The 21,971-nt window shown below is 37.7% G+C and overlaps 2 protein-coding genes across 2 annotated transcripts in view; both read left to right on the top strand.

The window, feature by feature from the left end:
- LOC136264089 (uncharacterized) overlaps positions 1 to 20,852 on the top strand; it is a 103,131-nt gene extending 82,279 nt beyond the window's left edge. Inside the window, exons 15-16 of the mRNA XM_066058780.1 lie at positions 13,320 to 13,376; positions 20,517 to 20,852. Coding sequence (XP_065914852.1) covers positions 13,320 to 13,376; positions 20,517 to 20,852 — 393 coding nt within the window. The remainder of the gene's footprint in view (positions 1 to 13,319; positions 13,377 to 20,516) is intronic.
- Positions 20,853 to 20,861: 9 nt separating this feature from the next.
- The window catches only part of LOC136264088 (uncharacterized), a 238,778-nt gene continuing 237,668 nt past the window's right edge, over positions 20,862 to 21,971 (top strand). The window contains exon 1 of the mRNA XM_066058779.1: positions 20,862 to 21,094. Within this exon, the coding sequence (XP_065914851.1) occupies positions 20,862 to 21,094 (233 nt within the window). The remainder of the gene's footprint in view (positions 21,095 to 21,971) is intronic.

Genomic DNA, 21,971 nt, shown 5'->3' with positions numbered 1-21,971 from the left:
TTGGTAATAATGGATTGAGAAAAACCAAAACCCTAAATCATAAAAAAATGATTTACAGTGTGCATGTGGGTTTATGGTATCCCCTAACCTTAAAGACTTGAAGAAGATACACTGGTATAAGATCACAATTGCAGATAATCATGCATTTAAATCTCTGATGCTGGCTGCAGATTGGTAACATGAAACTATTTGACTGCTCTATTAGAGTATCTATTCATTCTATTAGAGTATATCAATCTTTTAGTTCATCCTTAGTAGCTTAACCATTTTTCTAACTAATCAAAAGAGACATGCCTACTGTAATCCAATTTAACCTACTATAATCCATCCCTGTCACTTTTTGCTTATGCACATGCACTCCTCAGTACAACTGGTTCATTACCTTTTCTACCATACTGTACTATTATTGTATTGCCACTGTACACCTGTACCAATGTCAGAGTCCCTTGTAGAGTGCATGGCGGTGGCCAGTGATCATGTTACACAACTGCTCAGTGCTCTGAATGTCAAAGTAAAGAAATATTCCCAGTGCTCTGAATGTCAAAGTGAAGAAATTCAATGGTACTCCCACTGGCACCAAAGTAATCTCATCTTGCTCATGCTCAAACTCGTTAGGTTTGTCGCTGTAGATTCTCAGTAAACAGTCCTGGACGCTCCTGCCCATGACATACTAGGGTCTAACCTTACTATTGTATGTATATACATTTTGTTGTGTCTCGTAACTCAGTGTAGCTTGTATTGGTACTTCCCAATACTTTTGTTCCTTGCACATTCTTTCATGGTACGTTTCATTAACTTGTACATATTATATGGCTTAATACATCGCTTTATCTAACCTAGTTATCCACCATCATTATACTAAAAACAGAAAGAACACTGATAACCCAGTCGTGTACTTAATGACTTCCCTCTTTCAAAGAACCGTATTGCACTTTCTATACACATATGGCTTTAACTTGTTTTGCACCTCTCACCTAGATTGCTACCTCTCTCTAGCACTCCATTTATACTGTCCTGAATTACTTGCAGCTCATGTCAACGACCTCTAACTAACCCTTGATTGTCCTGTCAAGAGCTGGGATTGCATGCGCCAGTAAATAGTGATGGCTCAAAGGAAAGGGGTGTTTATCAATATAATAACTGTGCTGAAATTGTAGCGATTATGTGACGTTATGCATTGAGCCTACCTCTATTTACACTACCTGCTTGACTAGACAGATGCTATCAGCTAGCATCATGGGGCGAGCCTGTGTAGTTGTAATTGTGCTGCATATGATCTGGTGACTATATGGCATTGTTTCTGTTATGTAGGTAGTGAGGCAGTGGCAGTCATTACATATATTGGAACATGTTCCTTCAGTAATGAATAACTACTTCAATATTGCAACATAACTATATGAAATATTTACATTTTGTTTATATACCACTGCCTTTTATGGTTGAAGTGTCGAAGATTGCGTATTCAGTTCAAGTGGTGAATAATCTGGTGGCTTTTCATCACTATTGTCACTAGGTGTTATCAATGTCATCGTCCGGTTGTAAATCGTCTGGATTATCACTGTGAAGGTGCGCACTATCTTGTAGTTGCATACTTGCGCTTCCGCTGCTATTGAAGATCCAATAATGTGCCGGTAGCCTTTTAGCTGGTTTCATTTGAAGGAAGTAATCTCTATCCATTGTACTACAAGTCTTTGAAAAATCGCCATGACATTGATAATGAGTCAATGACTGACAGCAAATAAGGAAGTTCAGTAATCCATGCTGTTTAACTTCGTGTAATGAATGATGACTGACAGTACAAATAAGGAAGCTCAGTAATGTATGCTATTTAACTTTGCCGTGGCATCAACGATGACGAGTACAAATAGGGAAGTCCAGTAATCTACCAGTTAATTACATCTGTGACATTGACAATGACTGACGCTACTTTGTATATTACTGTGTCCTTGTGTGACACTAAAGAACTTGTAAGGTTTGTTTTTTGTGAAGTTGCTGTGTAATGAACGATAACAGGAAGTTTTCGTATTTGATTGTAAATTGCCATGTAATTGACAATGACTTATGGCTTTCTCGCTAGTGTGGGGCTCACCCCAATTAACTGATATACATGGTAGGTAAGTTGTCTTATAAGTGCAACATACATCGACCAATTTCTGTCCATATAAGTGGTGACCCTAGCAACAAGGGCAGGTTTAACCCTTTAAGGACTACAGTAATTTACGCAGTGCCTACCCTGAAAACCCGCAAGTTTTATGAAATTTGCGTATTCTATTACTTAGCAAGTTTGTAGTGTCACCAAAACCGCAGGAAGTAGTAAGGACTAATACAAACTGTAGTACAGATTCGCCTATCAATAATAAGCAGAAATATTGAAGTTATTAGTGTGTAGAATTTACCATTTTCAACTAGCAAGGTGATTTGTTAACACCAGTGACGATCTGTCTTCTTCACGATGCGATCTGTTACAAGCCATTGCTTTACTCCTTTTAAAGAGTGCCATCACGTGATCTTGTATATCATTAGATGCATCTCTAAATGAAGAGCGCCGTGAAGTTTATTGTAGCTCATTATGAGCTACAAGGCGAAAGTTATGGATGGATTTGTACAAGGTTAGTTTTGTTGTTGTGTAAATATAACATACTTCAAATTATAAGGCTAGTTCTTTCTAGTGTAGTTTCACGTAATGTATTGACAAAAGAATCGCCTACTAATGGCAAACAAAATCGTCTTTGTTTAAAGCCCATAGCTTCTAATACTGTGAAGATATAGCTCTTTGTTTACTGCTTTATATCTTGGACGTAAATGTACGACACTGGGCTTTCGCGTGAGGCTATATTTGGATGTACATGTACAACGCTGGCCCTTAAAGGGTTAAGATACATGCCAACCAAGCACCGTGCAGCTTTTGAGTGTTACTGACACAATGAACAGTTACTGTACCTACTTTCAAACCATCAGATGGACGAAATTGGGATCACGAAACAACTACCCAGGGAGAAGGACTGTGGCATTACCATAATATTATTATCCTGGGAGCTCATCTGCTTTGCTTGCACCTAAGTGATTCACACATTTTAATGCACTGTAGGTGATCACTATAATATCTCACTGTCACACACGCAAATGTCGACACTAAATTTACTCATTTTTGTAAGCTTTTAGACTATTGGAACTTCCAACCCCTTTACTAGGTCTACTAACTGAAGACTTCCAGGCAGTCGATGCTAGGGTCCATCACCACACAATAGAAACACATGGCTGCATTGTGCGATGCCTTGTATCCTTCATGACGTTCATTACAGATCACAGTGTGTGACCCTTTTTAGCATGATGGGACTGCTTTAGTTGGCGAGCGATGTCACGTCACTGCTACCGGTGGTGAAGTTAATCACATCAATGCATTGATGTGTCAAAATTCAAGCAAAACTATCCCTACCATACTTCACTTTTCCTACTGCTTCAGGTGGACGGTGTTAATGTAACTTACGGTACTATTGTTAGTATATTCTACAATAGCATAGATGGTAAGTGAACTACATGGGGAGCTAACTTGCCAGGAAGGCCAACGAAGATCATCAATTACATGCTGAGCTAACGTGCCAGCAGTCAACAAATTCCAGCTAAACTGGGAAGTGATAAATGGCATGGGTGATGAGAATCCAACCTAGTCTCACCTGAGGTCCTTGTACAAAAGTTTAGTCAGTATACAGTCACTAATCAGTTGAGAACACCTGACAACAAGTATTGTATATATTTCATGCAAGAAAAAGTCACCTTCCATTTGTCACTTGGCTTATTTACTCAACCTTTATAATACTCAACTTCTAAATAAACTGATGTAATCGACGACTATTACAGTTTAGCTGACTCGATCTTCCTTGACTGCTGGTACGTCAGCTCAGCATACAATAAACGATCTTTGCAGTTCAGCTGCCCTTCCTTGACTGGTGGTACATTAGCTCAGCATGTAATCGACCATCTTCGCGGTTAAACTTGCCTTCCTCGACTGCTAGCACATTAGTTCAGCATGTAATGGATGATCTTCGCGGTTGAGCTGGCATTCCTTGACTGCTGGCATGTCAACTCAGCACGTAATCGACTGTCTTCGTGGTTGAGCTGGCTTTCCTTGACTGCTGGCACATTAGCTCCGCACGCAATCGACTATCTTTGCGGTTGAGCTAGCCTTTCTTGCCTGCTGGCACGTAATCGACCATCAATGCGGTTGAGCTAGCCTTGCTTTTGACTGCTGGCACGTTAGCTCAGCACATAATCGACCATCTTCGTGGTTGAGCTGGCCTTCCTTGACTGCTGGCACGTTAGCTCTGCACGCAATCGAATATCTTAGTGGTTGAGCTAGCCTTTCTTGCCTGCTGGCACGTAATTGACCATCAACGCAGTTGAGCTGGCCTTGCTTTTGACTGCTGGCACGTTAGCTCAGCACATAATCGACCATCTTCGTGGTTGAGCTGGCCTTCCTTGACTGCTGGCACATTAGCTCAGCCCGTAATCGACCATCTTTGCGGTTGAGTTGGCCTTCCTTGACTGCTGGCATGTTAGCTCAGCACACATACTTGACGATTTTCGATTAATTTAATGCTTACGGGCCTAGCACCCCTATTATTTCTAGTCTAATTATGGTTTCGATACCATCCACCCTTTCACAGCCCCCGCCTTTATCCCTCGCTCTTTCGACACATGAATACAACTGTGTTGTCATCCCTCAGCCATATGGCTACAGGGGGAACCCTTTGAGGCGGGGGCTTCTACTTACCTTGTGACGGTTAAGCAGTGGCAAAGCGAGTCAATCTCGCTTGTCTGGCTCTGCTTTTGTGAGGCCTTCATGAACTAAGCTACTCTCGGCCTGACTCCTGTTTTCTTTGAGCAGCGTCTTTGCTGGCAATTTTCTGACATCCTCTCTACTCAGTTCCTTGTTATCCGCTGTAGCCGGCTGACTATCCCACACAAGTGTCTTCCTCTTGTTGCTATCGCTCTTCTACTGTACTGTCTCACTGAAAGAAAACTAGTTTGCTCTTCTGCCTTGTGTGTGCTTATTGCTCCATGCATGTGATGCTGGATAGCCTGCCACAATTTCCGTCCTCTATTTCCATGACACTTTAAAGAACCGGGCTACAATCGGCCAGTTAACCTGGGTTAAACTGCGTCTAACTCTCATCATACAGTACAGTACTACTGTAAGTAGGGATCATGCAGAACTGGGCTTTTCCAGCCGGAAATATCACCCTAAAAGCAGCCTCACATTCCATTCTGACAGCTTGGCGGTATTGGTTAGGCACAGCCAAGCCCAAAAATGTCTTCAGACCAGCCCCAAACCCTCTCAAAAATTTCTATGGAATTTTAAAATTTTCTATTTAACAGAATTTTATTCTGACTAACTGATGCCTTTGGCCAAGCATAACTCGACAATAGATATAGCTGTGGGCTTGATTTCTTCACTGTTTGACGTCGCTTTGTCCCAAGATGTACCTTTTCACCAACTGTAGTATGAACAATGCACGCATCATGGACTTTCCTTGTCCCCAGTTCTTTTCCCTGATAACGCAAGTTGTTTATTTGTTCGCAACATCACTTTCAGTAGTGGCTTCTTGCTAATGATTAATTTAGTACGCGCTACTCGACTTTCTGGCCAGTAGGCACAATTTAATGGCTTGCATTTCTTAACATACTGCTTTGCTGTGTAAGTAATTTGTACTAAGGTATTTCATCTATGAACACTGTTAATTGTTTGTTTCTCATGTGTTTGCATTCAACTGACTGTCCCAGACAATGGGTGGATAAGAACTCATTCTTAGCAAAGTAGAACAGGCACATGCTGATTAGTCTCATGTGTTTGAGTTCAACCACAGCAGGGACAGAGAAATGGAGGGCAGCTCCCTCTGCCCCTTCCCCTCCCCCCAACTTGAAAGAGCATAGGGGCAATTCCCTCTCACCTTTTCCAATTCCCAGTCAGTTATATTAAAGTAAAGCAACCTAAGTTTAGTCAATAGCCAACTTAGCTACTTTGCCTTGATTACTAGGATTAGTGTTAAAGTTGTGCAAGAATGGAATACTGCATGAATCAATGCTGGAAGTGCAACAGATCGAGATACTCTAATGTAGCAGTCACCTAACTACTCTAATAGAGCATTTAGCGCAATCAATTTAAGTTGCAATTGGTTCTGTTATGTAATTATTATAAAACAAAAACAGCCTTGGGGCTGTAAAAAAAGGGCGCTGCCAAGCAAAGTAGGATCAATCAAACAAGCTTTTTCAACATGACTGGTAAGAACAAGGACTGATATCAAGTTGCGGCCAAGTAGATCAGAATATTACCATGATCAAATTTTAAAACAACTGGTAGGAACAAGGACTGATATCAAGTTGCAGCCAAGTGAATGCAGTATTACCCATTCCTTTGTATCTAGCTATATAATAAAACTAGAGCAAATACACATGTAATCATAAAACTAGAACAAATACACATACAATTATATTAATAATTGCATGTGTATTTGCTCTAGTTTTATTATATAACTATAGCTAGATACAAAGGAATGGGTAATACTGCATTCACTCGGCTGCAACTTGATATCTGTTCTTGTCCTTACCAGTCAAGTTGAAAAAAGCTGGTTTGATTGATCCTACTTTGCTTGGCAGTGCCCTTTTTTACAGTCCCAAGGTGTTTTTGTTTTAGGATATCACACATTTTTGTCACTGAGTAATATAAATCAAGACAAAAAAAAAACTAATGCATAAAGCTAGTAGTTTCATATAAGCCGCCTTTGGTTTTCACAACAGCTTCAACAGTTATTGTAGTCAGGGTTGTAAGCCTTTAAAAAAGGCCTTTTTGTGTAGTTTTGGATAAAAGCATGAAACTTGGCAAAAAGTTTGTCTGTATTATGTTTTGATAGGGAGCCACCTCAGATTTGACCTTTGGTGACCTTTACAGGCAATTTAATGCTCAATAACTGTCAGTTTTGTCTCTATTTCATGTTTGTATGATCCAAAATCCACAAACGTGGTGTCAAATTGTAGCATTTGCCCTAAAGAATAAGTTAGGTTTTACAGAAAATCTGTAGCTTATTCTGTTCTAAAGTTACAATGATTTTTGTGGTAAAATATGCCACTATTGTCTCCCACCCATGCACAATTTTGAAATATGTACAGAATATTTACCTTTTTAATACTTTATATATTTTTATTAAGGCTTTACAGCACAAGTGCTGAAGGTCTGTAGGACACCCTGTCCTACAGCCTGTTGAAATTTTTTGTGTTTGAAAAGGTGGAGAAAAGAGAAAACTCCTTGACTGGAATGACCTAGGTAGCCTCAAGCCAGCAGCTGTCCGATTAATGCTCAAACGCTTACAGGAGTCTGCCAGGCAGCCAGAATGTTGAATTTCATGTATACGTATCCATAGGAACTCTAGAGAGTGACTTATTATCTCAAAATACCCCAGGTGGAACCAAATGGACATTACTATATTTATTAAGGCTTTACAGCACAAGTGCTGAAGGTCTGTTCTGTAGAACACCTGGTCCTACACCCTGTTTAAAGTTGTTACATAAAGTGTACTTATTCTGTATGACAATTTGACATATTAAATAAGCATGATACTTAGTGATAGGTCAATTGACTGCCATGGGTTACATGCCCATGCAGGTCATTATTCTGAACGGTAGGTTTATGTACGATGTACAATTTGTGTAAATTTTAAAAATTCTTGATCCACTAAATTTTAGTTGCATGTTTTTGTATGAATTCATACATTTCGACTAAGCTTTCTGGATTCTACTTTTATTGAATTGTCATAGTAAAGAAAATTGCTTGCGTTTTGTAGACTAAAGTTTGCAATTGCGGAAATTTCTGCTATGAAACTTGCAAATATTTAGTATCACTAATGTTTGGAAATACAAATTAGCACTATGTATAAGTACCGTACTGCATGATGTGTGTGGGTGGAGGAAAATTGGGCTACTTTTTGCTCTTATAAATGGCTATAACTTTGCAATAGTAAAAGCTATGGACTTTCTTTAAATGTTAGTATAGTAAGAGCATTAATTTGACACCAAGTTTGTGAAGTTTGAACCATTTATAGGTGAGACAGATGAAAAACTGACTATTTTTAAGCATTAAATTGGGTGTAAAGGTCACCAAAGGTCAAATCTGAGGTGGCTCCCTATCAAAAAATAACCTTTATGATACCTACAAACTATGTGGCAAGTTTCATGCTTTTATCCAAAAATGCACAAAAAAAGATCTTGGCACCCTAACTATTGTGTGTATTGCATCACATAGCTTGGGACATGAAGTGGCAAAACCAAAGAATATAGTTTGCTACAAGTAGGCAAGTACTTGTTGGTGTTGCAACCTCAATAGAGTATGGCTTCTGGGCACCATTAAAACCATCACTGAACACTAAACAGATTCAGTAAAGGCCATTTCCCGGTAAGTGAGAATGTGCCCCAAACTTCTTATTATTTTGTAACATACTGTATTGTCACTTGAAAAGCACAAACAAAGCTGTATTGTAGGCTGCATTAGCTAGCTACTTGAGACCCATTAATAACAACTGAATAACAAATGTTTATGAGAATAGCATGCGATAGCAAGTTCACCAAGTTCACCACACTGTGTTGACTGTAAATAAATGGGTGAATTCACCAAGTTCACCAACTGTAAATAATAAACGTTACTGTAGTTAGAGGTGTCTTAAATTTAAGATAGGGTTCTTAGAGACCGCAAAATAAATCAGCAATTAGTGTAGGCGACGTATTATCTTATGAACGCTCTTATGGGAATTCACTTACCACTTCCAAGAAAAATGGTAGGTCATAATCAAGCAAAACTACTCCATACGTTTAATTACATATCAAAGATTGTCCCATGAAGCGCAAGAGTAAATGAATCAAACTTTGAGAAAATCACTTATTGTGGCTCTCACAAGAGAGGTGGAGTTACAAGATTTGTACTGAAGAAACTTAACTAGCCAAAGAACTTGTGATAGTAAATCCAAGGCTGTGGATCTAACACAGTCTAAGATATAAGCGTTAACAAATGGGCAGCTTGTGCTAACGAGTATGTGAAGGAGGAGAAGGAGAGGAATACAATGCTTTCAGCAAAATTTCATGTGGCGTTACTAAAATATAACAGGGATTATTTACTTAGTAATACACTTGTATAACAATGTATCAAAGGTTTTGTTGTACCACAAGGTTTTTTTTACAAAAGAATAGTTTTAAAGGTAGGTTTTAGGTGTGCGTTTTATTAGAGTTAGTCATCTGTGTAAATAACTCATGGTAGTCGCACGCCCTACTTTCCTTGGCTGCGCGACTCACTACTGTGAGTCTTGATAATAATTGTAACAGGAAAAGAAGGCTCAGAGAGCTTGTAATACATGATCTTTACAAAAAAGGTTATTATTATTATTACTAATTACAGAGCAAAAAGTATAACTATACATTATACAACAAATCAACTAATTAATTATATAACAAATTAGCTACTTCAATTTCTCTCGAAATCTGTCTCCATTAACACATATATATCTATGCATAATCAAGAGCATGAGAGTCTATCTGAAATGTCTTCATTAACTGATTTATCTAATTATACAGTATCTAGAGCATCCCGTTCAAGTACACATGTACTACTGAAGATACTCTCACATTCAATCTAAAAGCATTCAAATTTCATAATTTTCCAGTGGGGGTATATAGAATATCAGTACACAAATGTGCAAAATCTAACGGTATGATAGTACCATTTAATTAAGGTGAAAAAAGATGTGAAATCCAAGGTGGTGGCCAAGAAATGGCTGTGATGGTAGGCTAATGGCAAAAATTTTAATTACGACAATTCAGGTGAATTTGGTGCTGAATCCTAGTGGAGGAGGCAATGCAAATTCACTTGAATTGTCGTAATTAAAATTTTTGCCATTAACCTACCATCACAGCCATTTCTTGGCCACCACCTTGGATTTCACATCTTTTTTCACCTTGGTATTTTTGGGGGCCACACTCTTTTTACAGTTTGGCTGTTTTGGATTGGATATATAAAACAGCGTTAAATATAACAAAACACTTACAGGTGGCTGGATATAGAATTTTTTTTAAATCACCAAAAGTTGAATTTTAGTCTCACCGCCTCACTTCCTGCCTCACTGACTACAGTCGCAAAGCTAGAGACCATGTGAAGCAGTTCACAGCCACCATTTTACGCCACAATAACAAACTCACCAGTGGGATGTGCCTTTTGGGGTTCTGATGAGTGTAGGCCCTCTGTGCCTTGTTTTTTTCTTTTATCTTCAATCAGGCTGCTTGTATCCTTCTTCATCCAATGAAACCATATCAAGGTGTTAATTTTCCGTATCATCACTTTCTTTTAGCAACATATATAGATGCCACCGAATTATTTCAGAGCTGGATTTCAGAAGCACTTTAGTTCTAGTGCTACTGTAGGAGATATACTAGCTAGATATCTGCAAGTTCGCGATTGGGATCCCATTCGCCATAGGTTTGCAACCACGTCCATCAATTAAAGATCTAGGTGGACTAATAGCGAAAGAGTATGGAGACCCCGCCTCTTAACAATCCAGCTATCTACTTAACAGTGAACAAGATCACTTCACTCCTTATTGGTCTAGCTAGCTGCTCACCCCTTGGCTGACTCACGATACACTCTAACAGTTACAAGTTAGTAAACATAACTATTTTTATAAGAAAAAGAAACAAGCATATAAATTACTAGTATATTAAAAATTATAAATTGAAAAATAAAGTAGGAATCCAAGCGATAAAAAGTAGTGAAACAAGAGCAGAATGATAGTAGCTATTACAGCATAGCTTGATGGGAAATCCCTACTTTGGCATGATATAGCCATTATTTTGTGTTCAATGCCAAAGTAGGAATTTCCCACCGAGCTATGCTGTAATAGCTACCATCGTTCTTCTCTTGTTTCACTACTTTTTATCGCTTGGATTCTTACTTTATTTTTAAATTTATAATTTTTAATATATTAGTTTGTTTAGTTTTTTTTTTTTGTTTAAGACATACAGCTAACTATAAACATGTGACTGTTCTATTAGGGTGACTGCTGTGTTAGAGTATCTCGAGGAAGCCTGCAAGATGTGCGCTTCCCAAAAAAGGGTTTGGTTTCGATCGATTATAGAGTATGTTGAGTCAGCCTTCCAAATTGAAGGTGTGTGGTCACTGAAATACAGCTAGTGCAAAAGGGGTGTGTCATCGTGGTTTCAATCGATAGATCGATAATGCGTAGAATGAAGAATGGGCGTGATCTTGTGACCTATCATGAAGCTATTTAGTATCAGCACCTCCATACGGTACCCTCCATCATAGATTATATCAGTAAGGAATATAATCTATTCCTCTGTACAGTAGCATAGTTTAAGCGCCTTAAATAATCTTGTGGCATCTATTATGCTACTTAAAGAAAGTTTTGATACGGAAAATTTACGCCTCGATATGGTTTCGTTGGATGAAGAAGAAGACAAGCAGCCTGACTGAAGATAAAAGAAAAGACAAGGCGCAGAGGGCACACACTCGTCAGAACTCCAAAAGGCACATCCCACTGGTGAGTTTGTTATTGTTGCGTAAAATGGTGGCCGTGCACTGCTTCGTTTGGCCTCTAGGCTTGTGACTGTGGTCAGGCATCAGGCAGTCAGTCTAAAATTCAAAGTTTTGGCGATTTTTAAAATTCTGTGTCTGGCCACCTGTAAGCGTTTTGTTGTATTTAATGCTGTTTTATGTATTATATGGACTAGTACTATTCCGTAAAGGTGATTTTTGTCTCGTAAGATATCTCTAGGATGATTTTTGAGGTGGGATTTTGGGTGGCATGCGAAAATTTCATATGGATTCCTATTTAAACGGTACGACTGTATCGTTTGATAAAATTAGTATAGTACATTAATTGTTCTAAAAGAGACAAGTGCCCTTCAGCAACAGCAAGGTCGACAGCTGGAGGCACACAGGGATGCTTGGATCTAGAATGCAATCCCCTGATACACATTATATTGAAGGGTGCAGCAAGGAGAACCCCAAACTACAGTGAAACTTGCCCATAACCACAGAATATGGGGAACTCCACTTCTCACTGAGCAAATGAGCAAGATTTTTATAAGTGATGGTTTCTGCCTTCTCCATACCTACAGATGTGGATAATACAAGTGGACTAATACAAGTTACACTAGCTAGCTGTGCCACAACACAAAACTAAACAAACTACTATTTTATAAAATTGTTAATTTAAAAATGAAGTAGGGATCTATGCAACAAAAAAGTAGTGAAACCAGAGATGAATGATGGTGTTACAGCATAGCTCAGTGGGAAGTTCCTACTTTGTCATTGAACGATAATAGCTTATGTGCCAAAGTAGGGACTTCCCCACTGAGCTATGCTGTAACACCATCATTCATCTCTCTTTTTTTCACTACTTTTTGTTGCATAGATCCTACTACATTTTTAAATAACAAGTTTTTAAAATATATTACAATTTAAGTTCAACGAAGAAATTGATGGCATCTTCTTTGATTGACTTCCCATTCCTTCTTTTCTTTTCATCTTTATAAAACAAACTAGTTACGTAAATTGATCACCAGTTTCATAAAAAGAACAGAAACAAATATAAGAAAAAATAGGAATTTTAAACTAGAGTAGGATCAACTAGAATATATTGCACCAATAAAAAGTACTGAAACAAGCTTGAGTTGATATAATGACAGCAACTTACTGTAGCACAAAAAGAAGTGATTGTCTCTTTCAATTATGGAAACACCACAGTACATCACTTCTTTTTCTGTTACTAACTCGAGCTTGTTTCAGTCCTTTTTATTATTGCACTATATTCAGGTAATTTTCTTAGTTTGGGTGGTTGCAATATGATGACTATTTCAAAATGATTCAACATTCTAAACTGTGATATCTGATTAGGTTCCTACTAGGTAAGAACCAATAAAACATGGTAGCAAGGCCTATATAATGTATAGCGAATTTGCATGTAGCTATGTATAGTATGCATTGTTGTAAAGGACAATATGCTTCACTGAGTTCTGTTAGTAAAGGGAACTTCATAGTAGGGGTTTGTCTATTTTAGGCCCTGAAAATTAATGGTGAAGCCATACAGAAACTGTACCAAGCCATCTTTTTAAATAGCCCTATTTTGTTGAATATGTACATTTTATTCTTTTCTTATATAATGGTAGTATGATGCTGTATATTACATATGTCTTAGAGCGCATGCATGTATGTATGTATGTACGTACATACATATCTAGACTAAGTTGTGTTTATATTGATTGGTTAGGATGCAGTAGATACAGATAATGATTTCCACTGTTTACTACTAAAAGCATTGCAGAAGGTATGTAACAAGTAGCAATATACACATAATTATTTACATATACTTAAAACAAGCAGTCATGCAGTGTTTATGTGTAGTGTGTAGTCTTATTGTCACCATTGTTGTACGAGGTATATTACAGATTGAATTTGTCCCATTTGGAATTACAATTGTCATTATGGCAATTGAGTCTGTTGTTTTGGCATTAGAATTTGTTGAATTTGTATAAGAATTCATCACAATTAACCCATTAACGGCGGTAGCAGCCATATGGCAGTACGGCATTATAAATCTCAAAGGAAATATAATCTAGCTTTGCTATAAACTGCTTAGTGCGTGAAATAGTGAGATGCACTAGTGCTAAAGTGGATACGTCCATAGGGGTCCCGTTTCTGAGATAACCGGATCCTTCTTAGACTAGTGTGTGTTTGTTATGTAATAGCATAAAGTGTAACCTTTCATAATAGGCAAATTAAATCATTCTTTGGGTTGAAAACAACTTGTTAATAACAAAAAAAGTAGTATACATCGATGTAGACAGGTAAAGTCAACAGTCGGCTGCTTTATCCCAGATGTGGCATGGTGGACATGAGTACAGATATGCATGCACAACAGCAAAAATGGGACAAATCACAGAGAAACCAGCTGTGGAATAGATCGCACTGTAAGTAAACTGTATAGAATATTTCTTTGGAGTGTAAGGCACCTTTGTAGATAGTTGGTTGGAATTCCGTTGTTTGTTCAGGATGGTTTTTACCAATGTTTAGACTTTGCCAAGTAATAACTTCATTCTGGTTAGTATTATATAAACAAAACAACACAATTGATTTCCTTATTTCATAGCGAGTATTTAGATGTATGGTCAGGGGCGGATCTAGGATTTCAGAAGGGGGGTGCTAACATAATGGTTGGTTGGCTAAGAAAAGCAACAACTGGTTAATAACTAGCAATAGTGTGCAAAGCACACTCAGCCTCTTTGCACACTCAGCATGCATACTCTATCTAGGGGAGGGGGGGGTCTGGGGGCATACCCCCACAGAAAATTTTTGCAAATTTAGCCTATTCAGTATTAAAATTTTGGTAATATTTGTGACTGAAAAATGATGCCACACTGTTTAAGTGATTTACAATTCTTGTAAAGTATTGTAAGTCACTTAAGTGTAATAATGATGAAATGACACCATTATTCCAGAACAGTTGTAATAGTTACTAGCTGTCTATAAGGGCACAGCCAGGAACTAGAAAGATCAAAACACATGGAAGTGTGTCGTGCGGCCCAAGAAGCCTGCACGCAACACCCGTGAGTATATTGACATGAAGAACAAAAACGCAATTTTCGCAACTCCGTAGTTCTGTGTTTCCTTGATGAAACAAGACGATGTTTGCTGTGGACACGCCCTCCAACTTCAGTACTCCACATTCCAAATTTGAGCAAAATCACTTCAACCGTTCCCAAGATATGCGACTTCAAAAATTGGCTTAGTTTCTTCGTTTTTTTCCTTCTTATTTTTCTTCTTCTTTTTGCACACTTGTAATAACTGCTATAAAATGTGCACGCAATATCCAGTTGCCTTGCAATTTAGTACACAGAAGGGGGGTATAAAAAGGGCGCATCTCTGTACCAACTTTGGCTGGAATACGATAAACAGGCAAAGAGTTATTAGTGATTATTCACGAAAAATAACACCAATATGTTTTCACGCCTACAGAATAAACCGCTTATGGGAAGAAGCTGAAAATTGGTGGGTGAATAGGTTAACTATTGAGCCTCAAACCTTTTGTGGTTTGAAAGAAATTGAGCTAAAAACCAGGAAGATACAACAAAAAAACCAACAGTGTGTAACAATTATGCAATCGAGATTAGCTAATAAAAAACGGCTACTTTCCACACCTACCAGAAAAACCGCTTGGGATAATGCTTTGAAATTCGCTGTAGAGATGGAGTAATCATCTTAGAAAGGCTCTTAAATGGTGTAGAAGAATCAGACTTAAAGCCACGGAGTTATAACATGAAATCCAACTTGGTGTAGCAAGTGCGAGATTGAGATACTCTAATAGAGCAGTCATCCTAATAGAGCAGTCACCCTGAAAAAAATTTCAGAAATCAGCTAGAAACAAGTAACCTGTATAGAGATCAGATACAAACAAATCGCCCTGTAGAGAGTTCAGCTACAAACAATTCACCCTGTAGAGAGATCAGCTAGAAGAAATTACCTTGTAGGGGAGTTTAACTACACAGTTCAGCTAGAAGTCACTTTGTAGAGAGTTCAGCTACAAAGAAACCACCATGTAGAGAGTTCAGCTACAAACAAATTGCCCTGTAGAGGGATCAGCTAAAAGAAGTTACCTTGTAGAGAGTTCAACTACAAAGAAACCATCATGTAGAGAGTTCAGCTGCAAATAAATCACCTGTAGAGAGATCAGCTACAAACAAATCACTCTGTAGAAAGATCATCTAGAAGAAGTCACCTTGTAGAGACTTCAGCTACTAACTAGTGACCCTGTAGAGACATCAGCTAGAAGAAATTACCTTGTAGAGAGTTCAGCTACAAACAAATCACCCTATAGAGAGATCAGCTAGAAGAAGTCACCTTGTAGAGAGTTCAGTTACGAAGAAACCACCATGTATAGAGTTCAGCTGCAAACAAATCACCCTGTAGAGAGTTCAGCTAGAAACAAGTGATCCTGTAGAGAGATCAGCTAGAAGAAGTTACCTTGTAGATAGTTCAGCTACCATCAAATATTCCTTTAGAGAGATCAGCTAGAAGAAGTTACCTCGTAGCTACAAACAATTCACCCTGTAGAGAGATCAGCTAGAAGAAGTCACCTTGTAGAGTGTTCAGTTACAAAGAAACCACCATGTAGAGTTCTGTAATAAATATATGCATTATATATATATAATTTGTACATTTATTGATAAAATCAGAAATATTTAAAGTATTTAACATCTGTTTCATCTTTTCTTCTTTCTGTGGTAAAGAAAAAAGTTAGGTTAAAAAGTGGCACAAAATTAACTTGAATTGTCGTTATTAAAATTTTTACCATTAACCTACCATCACAGCCATTTCTAAGCCGTCACCTTGGATTTTGCATCTTTTTTCACCATAGCCTTTTTAAGGGCCGCATCTTTTTTACAGCTTGGCTATTTTGATTAGATAAGATTAACTTTAGCTGAACTCCCTACAGAATAACTTGCAATGTTAAATAATTCTTTAATGGAGTAAGTTATAAACGTAGCTGAATGTTCTATTAGGGTGACTGTTCTATTAGAGTATTTTGATCTCGCATTTGCTGCACGTACTTGACTTTCGAATCATAACTAGTGGTTTGTAATCCGATTCTTCTGTACTACTGCAAGGACTTTCTACAATGATTATTTCAGCCACACACTGATTTTCAGCTCATTGCTCTAAGTGGTTTGCCTTGTAGGTGTAAAAACTAATATTTTTTTTATTCATAAAAATCGATTGCATAATTGTGACACAGGTTGGGTTTTGTGTCTTATCTCCATGGTCTTTATCACGATTCCTTTTCAAACCACAAAAAGGCACTCCTACAATGGTTACTCCATCTACATAGCAATTTTCAGCTCTTTCCTTCAAGGGATTCACGCTGTGGGCATGACAGACCTTTGACCTTATTTTATGCAAATAATCGATCGTAACTCCGTGAATGTTAATCGGATTCCTACCAAAGTTGGTACTGAGATCTGCCTTAATGAGCCCTTTAAGTGTGCCAAATTACATCCCGATTGGAGCACACATTCATGTTTTATGGTGCGTTTTTCGAAGTGTGTGAAATGAAGAAGTAGAAAAAGAAAAAAAACAAAGAAATTATAACGAATTATTGTTTGCTCATATCTTGGAAATGGCTAGAGCGATTTTCTTCAAATTTGGTATGTAGACTCCCCTAACTGGCCAGCATATCACTAGCAAATTTTTTTCCAATTGGATTAGGGATCACAGAACTACATAGGTGTGAAAATTGCGTTTTCTTTCTTGCTGCTAATATACTCACAGTGTGGCGTGCCAGCTTCTTGGGCCACACAACACACTACCATGTCGTCATCCCCCTTCTACCTTTTCTTCTTTTCGCACACTTTGCAAAATCTGCCATAAAACACGAACGCATCCTCCAATTGGGCTGAAGTTTGGCACACTTAAAGGGCTCATTAAGGTAAATCTCAGTACCAAGTTAGGTAGGAATCCGATAAACAATTACGGAGTTATGACCGATTATTTGTGTAAAATAGGTCGAAGGTCTGTCACGCCCACAGGGTAAACCGCTTGAAGGAATGAGCTGAAAATTGCTATGTAGATGGAGTAACTATCGTAGGAGTGCCTTTTTGTGGTTTGAAAGGAATCCAGTTAAAAGCCATTGAGATATGACACAAAACCAAACCTGTGTCACAATTACGTGATCGAGTTTTATGAATAAAAAAACTATTAGTTTTCATGCCTACCAGGTAAACCGCTTAGAGCAGTTAGCTGAAAATCGGTGTGTAGCTGGAATAGTTATTATAGAAAGTCCTTGCAGTAGTACAGAATAATCGGATTACAAACCACTGAGTTATGATTCCAAAGTCAACTACGTGTAGCACATACGAGATCGAGATACTCTAATAGAACAGTCACCCTAATAGAGCGTTCAGCTACGTTTATAACTTACTCCATTATAGAATTATATTACATTGCAAGTTATTCTGTAGGGAGTTCAGCTACAAACAGTTAATCTTATAGACAATTCAGCTACAAGCAAGTCACCCTTTAGAGAGTTCAGCTACAAATATGTTGCTGTAGAGATTCAGAACATTATAAGTCACACTGAAGAGAATTCAGCTATAACAAGTCACCTAGTAGAGAGTTCAGCTACAAACAGATCACCCTGTAGAGAGATTAGCTAGAAGAAATCACCTTGTAGAGAGATCAGCTAGATGAAATCACCTTGTGTTGAGAGTTCAGCTGCAAACAAATCATCTGTAGAGAATTCAGCCAGAAACAAGTTCACCCTGTAGAGAGATCAGCTAGAAATAAGTCACCCTGTAGAGAGATCAGCTACAAAGAAACCATCCTGTAGAGAGTTCAATTACAAACAGATAACCCTATAGAGAGACTTGTTTCTAGCTGATCTCTCTACAGGGTGACTTGATTCTAGCTGATCTCTGTATGACTTGCTAGAAACAAGTCACCCTGTAGAGAAATCAGCTATAAAGAAACCATCCTCTGGAGAGTTCAATTGCAAACAGAAAACCCTATAGAGAGTTCAGCTAGAAACAAGTCATCCAGAGATCAGCTAGAAACAAGTCACCCTGTATACAGCTAGAGTTCAACTACAAACAATGAGAGTTTAAACTACAGTTCAGTTATGTAAGAAGTCACCTTATTTACTACAGTATGTGATAATCATCATTCAATGTTAAATATACAAATATTTCATCAGACAAAAGCTATACACACGATTACTTCCTTTGTTCCACAATTTGTGCAGTGAAGAAAATAAAAACAAGGTAAAAGGAAGCATCAAAACCACATGGCTAGCTTTGTGGCTTGCAATACAAAAAGAAGTGATATCTAAACCAGAACAGCCAAGTTGTAAAAAAAGAGTATGGCTCCCTAAAAGGCCAAGGTGAAAAAAAGATGTGAAATCCAAAGTGGTGGCCAAGAAATGTCTGTGATGGTAGGTTAATGGCAAAAATTTTAATTACGACAATTCGGGTGAATTTGGTGCCGAATCCTAGTGGAGGAGGCAACACAAATTCACCTGAATTGTCGTAATTAAATTTTTTTGCCATTAACCTACCATCACAGCCATTTACCTACCATCACAGTCATTTCTTGGCCGCCACTTTGGATTTCACATCTTTTTTCACCTTGGCCTTTTCTGAGGCCGCACTCTTTTTTTACAGCTTGCCTGTTTTGGTTTAGATAATATATAACCACAGACTCTAGCTGAATTAATAATAACTGTAGCATGAATATAAACTAAGCTATATAGATGGCTGATTAATTACCTATTTAGTTAGAATGGGATAGTATTAATAGCTATACCGATACCAATATCCGATATCAAGAGTTCATAATATATATACTGAGGAGAGTATCTTACTCTCATATACCCCTGCAGAAGGGCGTATCATGAAGTTATGACATAATGACAAGATATTGTGGTTTGTGACGTATGAACAGCCATAAAAATACAAGAATCGTTAGCACCATTTCACACTCACGACGCTCAGGGTGGCCGTATTCGCGAATAGCTTAACAAGAAATGCCTACAAAGCGATCTTAACCCATGAAGGAATGATTGTAGTTCAGTGAGAAATGCTTAGGGCTGGTGTTAATTTGGTTCCTAGTGACGTTGTTAGGCACATGTTCAATTGATGCCATGTTCAACTAATGACATCATTAATTATACAAAGAAAAACGGACGAACTCAGAATTGCTACGTCATAACTTCACAATACACCCTTCTACAGGGGTATATGAGAGTAGGATACTCTCCTCAGTATATGTATATTATGAACTCTTGCCAATATTTATTGTCCATTTCTGATACAGGTTTTCTAATGAACCGATATCATATACACTGCCTATAATTTACAGTCAAACTGATATGCGTTACAGCATAAAGAGTATGTAGCATGATCAGTATGGCTGCATTAAATTACTACAATTCATATGCTTCTCAACACTGTAATCCTTTTATTTGTTGGTATTAATGACTGTTCACAAAAGGTTTTTATCCGAAAGTGTCTGTTTTTTCTTTGAACAAAATAATCTACCACCAAACAAGCAAAAAAGTGGTGCAAAAAACCCTAAGAAAGAGAAAAAAACTTGACCAACCGGAGATTTGAACCCAGGCCAACTCATGCTAAGTAAGCAGTGCTAGGCTAAGGACTTACCCATTTGACAACTACATAAATCACTTTGGCCTATAAGGAACTTTTCATGGTACTTATACTACTTTTAATAGTGTATACAACTCCATTGAAATATCTGTGTTGTTTACTTACAATTGACTGATACCGATACTCATAATATTGGTATCGGTACAGCCCTAGTATTAATTGCATGGGCACCTGGTTTTTAGAAGTAGCACAACAGCATCTTGTTATTGTTATACTTATACACATACATTGTTATTAATCTTGCAACTATTTAGGAAATCATTCCAGATATGAAAATGATTGAAAATGCAGAAAGAAATGCATTAAAAGGGTTGATTATTAGAAGTTCTGAATCTGTTGGTAAAAGTATTACTGCTGTACCACAACTTTCTGACATTGATAAATTTTATTGGAGCTTTATTGCTTCTTGCTGTACCTGCATTCAAGTGGGTGTCAAAGATCTAAATAAACTTAATGCGTTTGCTTTTGCTATTGAAAATCTTAGCAGTATATATTTAGCTTATTGCAACAAAAAAACAAATGTACCACAACCACTGTGTGAAGTTCCAGAAGAGATAAAGCACACTGATATAAGGGAATACTTCAAGTGAATAATCCAGATGCAGACTGTTCTCATTCAGTGGCAGCAATTGTTTGCAGACCAAGATTACAACTATGATGATGTTATGGCATATGCTGGGATGTTAGCAGTTGTTGAAAAGCTTGCACAGTCACTCAATATCACAGATCTGGTTCATGAAGTTGAACAGATTCAGGAGTTTAAAACAAACTACTATGAAATTTATACTGAACTGTATTTGCTCATTGTTAAAAAATCCAAAGATGTTGATGGGTATGTAATTGGTGTACTGTATACATGTATGTACATCAAACAGTATGGTCGTACTGTATAGTAGGTGTCATGGACGTTTATAACCAGAGATAGCTGGGTTGGGAAAAAAAAAGCCAATCTTGGGCCTTAGTAGAGAAACTACATAAGTTTACAGCATTACCTATAACTCAGATATGCTTGGCTAAAGGAAACAGCTAGTCAGTTACGTAGCTATCTACTTAGTTAACTAGTCATAGGTTATTAGAAAATTCTGGTAAATATAAGTACTAGTATAAAATGTTTCATGTTGAGTTCATATTTCATTGCTAAGGAAGCATACCTCACTTTACACCACAAATAATGCAATAATGCTCAGAACTATCCTCTTAATCTTTGTTTATGAAAATTGACATGACAAAGCCTTGGTTCTACCTTTGCATACAAGAGGGTATACTGACTTTGTACTAAACATGCAGGCAGGTAAGCTTACTCTGCAGGTGTATACTTTGTGTCAGTTCAAAATATGGTTTCTGAATGTGATGTGAACAGCTTTCCCAATTTGCCACACAGGTGTTGTAGTGACAAAATATAACTGTGCATGCAGGCTACCATAAAAATTGTGTACCCATTTGAGTCTAAAGAGCATGGAGTGCACTGGATACTTTTAGCATAAACTTTCTTTGCCACATGGGTGTGGGCAGACAAAGAACATACGTACATACAAAACATAATACTTTCTCGAAAATGATTTCAGGTAAGCAGGTACACACCTACAACTGCAGCTACAATGGATTATGTGTCCTTTCTGTCCCATTTCTTTCTATTGCTGCTGAACATGTGACCCAACAATTACTGAAATGCAAAACAGCTGTTTTGCTTCAGTTTCAGCTATGTTCTA

This window comes from Dysidea avara, chromosome 8 (genome assembly GCF_963678975.1).
Source record: "Dysidea avara chromosome 8, odDysAvar1.4, whole genome shotgun sequence".
NCBI lineage: Eukaryota > Metazoa > Porifera > Demospongiae > Dictyoceratida > Dysideidae > Dysidea > Dysidea avara.
This window is presented reverse-complemented; position numbering and strand designations above follow the sequence as displayed.